The sequence below is a fragment of the Lipophrys pholis genome (assembly GCF_963383615.2).
Source record: "Lipophrys pholis genome assembly, chromosome: 8".
Lineage (NCBI taxonomy): Eukaryota > Metazoa > Chordata > Actinopteri > Blenniiformes > Blenniidae > Lipophrys > Lipophrys pholis.
The window spans coordinates 30291465-30297553 of NC_137630.1; the positions used below are offsets into that span (position 1 = coordinate 30291465).

A 6089-nucleotide genomic window follows, 5' to 3' on the forward strand; every position below is an offset into this window, starting at 1 on the left:
CGCGCACGTCTCTGTGAATGAGGCAGGTTAGATATGAGGTGAGTCTCCAACGAGACGAGCCGATGGGGGATCGATTCGAATCGCACACAGACACACACACACACACACACACACACACACACACACACACACACACACACACACACACACACACACACACACACACACGAACAGGCTGGTGCCTCTGGTTGACGCTCTATAAATAATTCAGTTAAATTAACCTATTGAAGTTAGAAAATTAGCCATTAGCCATTAGCTTCTGCTAGTGCCCATTTTAGTCTATTTTTGCACTGTGTGTGTGTGTGCGTGTGCGTGTGCGTGTGCGTGTGCGTGTGTGTGTGTGTTTGGGCGTGGACCCTGTGAAGACGGGGCTAAAATAAGTAGGAACATCTGTCTATCAGCCGAATGTGGTTTATCACGATGAGGCCGACGGCGATGCTTCTCGAAAACCCTCCTCCTCTTCCTCCTCCTCTTCCTCCTCCTCCTCCCCGACATCTGCGTGAGTGTTTGTGTTTTTGTCCGTGTGATTTCCTCGTATGGTCGCGGCCTCGCTCCGTCACTCCAGGCCTTTACAGACTGAAGCTATATGACATTGATTCCTATACTTTTATTGATGCAGACGTCAACAATCCACACGTACGCAGACGAAGACTTGTTCTGTACGGTTCTATATGAGCACGACGGTCATGTAGTCCTCAAACCAGGTTCCATGTCAGGATGTAGTGTTATAGAAGTACTAAATAGCTAATAAGAGTAAATATAGGACGTTATGGCAGTTCTAGTGAAAGGGCTCGTTTGATTTAAAGTGAAAACACAACTTTTTGAACGGCTCCAAAGGTCCAACTTTTAGAAAATGGTCCGTGAAAAACACTTTGTGAAAGTGCTCGGGCTCTGTCTGCGCCGTCACTTCGCATGTGCACCACGGCCGTAGTAAATAGTTCTTCTGTTTTATAGCTGAGAGTCTCTTATGACAACAATCCAACTTGATCGTCCGTCCACACGAACGTCCGTGTCCCTTTGTTAATGTTCATAAGCTCTGCTGTATGTGTGTGTGTGTGTGGTTTCATTTACAAAAAGCAACCAACAGCGCCAACTCGTGGCCTGGCATGCCAACTGCATAGTTTTTAGTGTTTCTGTTGATTGTTTTGTTTGAACCGTTGTCGAGTGAACGGAGCCCAAATCGTCTGATTTCCTGATGGTTCCCACCGAGATCCATATGAAGTGCAACTTGCTGAATTTTAAGGCTTCTGCAATCCTCATTTGGTTAATTGTCCTGCGATTGCATTTAACGGGCCCCATTTGAAAATTTGCTGAACTTTAAATGAGAGTCTGGTAATTACCCGGGATTGGATTAAACTCCTGCGACGGCCAAGACGACCAGAAAAATAACAGTTGAATTTACCAACCACAGCTTCATTCTCGCCTCCACTTCCCCTGTGTTTGTCAAAGGGGAAGAAAGGCGCAGTCGTTACCTGTCTGTAAAGCTCCCCTGTGGCGACCTCAGTGGGCCTGTACAAACACTGAGAGGGGGAGGGGGAGGGAGGGAGGGAGGGAGGGAGGAAGAGAGAGAGAACGAGGGAGGTGGGAGCCAAGAAACAAGAGGCAAAAGGGGAGAGCGGGAGGCGCGCTTCCACGCCTGACTGCACCGGCGCTGACCTCCCAGCGCCGAGCCGGCAGCCTCCCCTCTACCTCCGTCGCCTCTCGCCCTCCGTGCACCCCCCCCCCCCCCCACCCACCCCACCCCCACCCCAGAATCCACCCCTCCCTTTGCCTTGTGCCGCTCCAGTGGGCTGAAACTGCCCGCTCGGCTCAGCGCGTGGGGGCCGAGTGCAGGAGAGCATGTGTGTGTGTGTGCGTGTGTTTGCGTGTGTGTGTTTGCGTGTGTGTGTTTGCGTGTGTGTGTGTGTGTGTGTGTGTGTGTGTGTGTGTGTGTGTGTGTGTGTGTGTGTGTGTGTGTGTGTGTTCGTTGGTGAAGCGTAGGTCTTGGTCGCATGCCTGTCTGCCCTACAGAGCTTTCTCACTTTTTTTTTCTCTTTCTCTCACATGGCCTTCGACAACCAAAGTGTTGCCAAGAGCCAAACGCGCACACACACACACACACACACACACACACACACACACACACACACACACACACACACACACACACACACACACACACACACACACACACACACACACACACGGGGCCGAGAAAACCATCAAAAAAACAAACCCAAAATGCGTCAGTGAAAATGTGTTAAAACATTAAAAAAAATAAAATAAAAGCCGCTCAACTTCCTCTCACAAGTTACAAATGAGGATCTTCCTGTCAAACGTGTCGTCACGCGGATTTCAGACGGTTTGTGGAGAAAAATATGGATTTACGTTGAGACGGCGTCTGTCACCGTGCGAGGGAGTCCTGGCGGGATGTGCTGGTGTTTTCCTGTCATCCAGGAACCTGCTGGATTTCGGGTGACGGAGAAGAAGCAACTTATCGCTGTGGAACGTCGGGATAACGGGAGCGGAAAAACAAAACAATGGAAGAATATCATATCCACCCAGCGTCGGTTTGCATGTTTGGCGAAGGAACGCAGAAAGAATTTTTTGGCACTGTAGTTTTGAAGTTTTTTTCCTTCTTTGACTCGCTTTTCTACACGCACGTTTGTGTGCATACGCCGATAATCCGACTATATGCAGATGACTCAAATATCTGAGCTGTCATTTCCTCACTTTTTCCGGGCCTTGTCCAACTTCTGGATGAGTTCTTTCACAGTTTGGTCTCAAGCAGTAGAGTGGATGCAGATGGGCGTTTCTATAAACGGAGTCGTGGCTCGTGGTGGAGAAAGAGACTCCCAGTAATATGCAGACGACTCCGAATCCTTTATCAGGAATATCAAAGACATCATGTAAACCTGGGTTAGTGGGCAAATCTGATTACTGTGAACCATGTAAACACCTTAATCAAACCGTTACCCTAATCTGATTATTCCCAGCGGTCGGGTTATGCGGGTCATGAGTGCGTACTCTTGACTTGGCTGAGTTTGGGTCTAATCGTCGGTCGGTGCACCTGTGAACATGTTGAGGAGGAAGAGGAGCAGAGGAAGAGGAGTAGAGGAGTAGAGGAAGAAGAATAGAGGAAGAGGAGCAGAGGAAGAGGAGTAGAGGAAGGCTCCCGTAAACACACGGTAGACAAACCGTTTATTTTGTCCTCGTTTCACAGTTCCTACGTTAGCACGGTAATGACCGTGGTACACCCCCCTCCTCCTCCTCCTCCTCCTCCTCCTCCTCCCCCCCCCCCTCCTCCTCCTCCTCCTCTTCCTCTTCCCCTCCGCCTCTCCTCTGTCGTCTCCTCGTTCCCCTTCCCCCCTCCGCCCCGAGTGCTCGCGCCAAGTCGGCCCGCCATCCCGCCTCCACAAACACACACACACACACACACACACACACACACACACACACACACACACACACACACACACACACACACACACACACACACACACACACACACACAGCAGTAGCTGCCCGTGACATTCCTGCAGCTGCAGTGCTCTCTCTCCCTCACACGCGCCCCCCCCAGCGATCTCCCTGGGGGACGAATGCCTAATGAGTCACGCGCCTGTCTGCCGTTACCTCGCAGCGTGTGTGTGTGTGTGTGTGTGTGTGTGTGTGTGTGTGTGTGTGTGTGTGTGTGTGTGTGTGTGCTAATACTCGTTGGAGCCAGCAGCAGGGTACTGCACCTTTCAGGAAATAACGCAAGGAGAAAGAAGAAGAAAAAGAAAAACACTTATTAGTCCTTTTTTTTTTTTTTTTTTTCCACCAAGTAGCTCGTTTAAAAGTCTGAAATGAATTTAGGGAGGAAAAAAAAAACAACAACATCAGATTGCCTCATCGATCCTGCTTGAATTTAAATGTCCGGGTCGACCGTCACACCGGCCTTATGCCGTGGCAGTGACTTTTAGCCACACCTACTCTTTCACCAATTTCGAAAACGTCCACTTCCTGTGACTTTATGATCCAAGTCACCGTCCGTAAGTCACAGAGCAGATGGCGCGGAATCTGCTCCTGCTCACCATCAAAGCTTCGCAAACCAACAAACACATGTCAATAAACATGGAGATGATGTTTTGTGTCTCTGGGAGGGACGTTGACGAGATGTTCAGTCTTTTTTAGTGAGTTTCAGGACTCATGACGAGAGTATAGTGAGAATATAAAGTAAAGTGTCCGCCCGCCGACACAAACCAGCTGTTCCCGCCTCCATCGCCACGTGTGACGCTTCAATTAGCCTTCGGCAAACCGTCGTCTCAAATTGCGCTTAAGCTCAAACGTACGCTCATCCTGCGTCTCCGTCGTGTTGACGACCAACTGGGTTCTGGTTCTTCTTGTATACAGATTATCACCATGTTTTTTTTTTTTGTTCATTTTAATAAAATGCTCCAAATAAACACCAACATTCGCCAGCGCCATGTTTGTTTATGGAACTGAGTTAGCATCGCTACCATGTTAGCCGTTAGCTCATAGCAACATTACTGTGTGAACGTCTCCATGGCAACAGACGCTAAGCTCCTCTATGAGGTACCTCTCTCATCCGCTTTGTATGGGACTTTTTTTCACAGTTTTTGGGGATTTATTCTGAAACTCTTAGCCGTTAACGTCCTAAAATGTAATCGGTTGGTCCTTGGATGATGACAAATCATCCCTGAAGATTTTATGCAATTTAGGTGAAGGTTTTTGCGGAAAGTTGGTAAAATACATACATACAAACCAATAAATAAATACAAGCAGACGAACACATAAACTTCGTTGGTCACTTAACTTTCATTGGTGAAGTTACGAAGCACGACTTATGTCAAGTTAACAGTGGTTGAACAATTCTGAACTGTAAATGTAAGTGAAGAACTTTTGAGTAACTTTCATTTCTTCCAAAACTTCTCATCATCATTTTCTTAAAGAGGCGAGTTTTAGCCTGAAGATCCGCTCTCACGCAGGTACGGAGCCTCAGCGGCACTGCCAGGAGGTTCCCCGCTCGCCCCACCCAGAACCGGGGCCGAGCCGAGGCCGAGCAGTGTGGCATTTTTAATAACAGGCTGGCACTCATTAGTGTGTGTGTGTGTGTGTGTGTGTGTGTGTGTGTGTGTGTGTGTGTGTGTGTGTGGTGTGTGTGTGTGTGTGTGTGTGTGTGTGTGCGTGAGACAAGAAAGAAAAAGACCCAGTGCTCTTGACATGAGATTAGGACACATTATTGACAACATGGCTGCTTCATGTGGGGCACGTCTCTGGATTACATCAGATTATCCCACAATAAGTATTTTTTAACACTTTTATTTGAGTTTCCAGCTTCTCGTATTCAGAATCGTCATGAACCGGAATCTGACATAACGTATTGTTAGAGTATATGTGGTCTTCAGTCGGTCAGTGTGTCCTGATGCATCTGCCGCTATATATGTGACTTTTTTTTTTTTTTTAGTTTCTGTAAATGTGAAGCCCAGATATATTTCTTGGCTGCATGACTGTCAGACAGAAAGCGTGGGAGGTGATATTCATAGAGGTGCTTTTAGTGGGGACTTTTATGAGAGACTTTTTTCCATGGCTGAAAGGAGGTTGACCACACACAGTAAGGTTGCCTCAGCACCACACACACACACACACACACACACACACACACACACACATCCTCGCGGTGTGTGTGTGTGTGTGTGTGTGTGCGAGCCGGAGCGCCAGGCGCCCTTCCTCTCGGCGCTCCTCCTCCGTGGGCCGCCAGGGGTGTGTTTTGCTTCATGTTTTGTTTCAGAGGAAGTGTTGCCGGAAGCAGTGGGAGTTCACCCCCAGTTCTGCGTCACTGCCACTAAAGAAAGGACCGGGGCTTTCCGGGAGGAGGGGGGTTGGGGTGGGGGGGGGGGGGGGGTGGGGGTGGGGGGGTGGGAGGGGGTGTCAGCCTGGGTATGTCATGGCCATGTGGGTGGTTGTCTGCACGCGCAAACACACACACACACACACACACACACACACACACACACACACACACCCACACCACACACACACACACACACACACACACACACACACAGTCACACAGTCACACACACACACCCAGTCACACAGTCACACAG

General features: G+C 49.0%; 1 protein-coding gene across 1 annotated transcript in view; it reads left to right on the top strand.

Annotated features, from left to right (window-relative positions):
• samd11 (sterile alpha motif domain containing 11) overlaps window positions 1–6089 on the top strand; it is a 27627-nt gene that overhangs the window by 5464 nt on the left and 16074 nt on the right. The window contains 1 exon segment of the mRNA XM_080468575.1: window positions 1787–1841. Within this exon segment, the coding sequence (XP_080324701.1) occupies window positions 1787–1841 (55 nt within the window).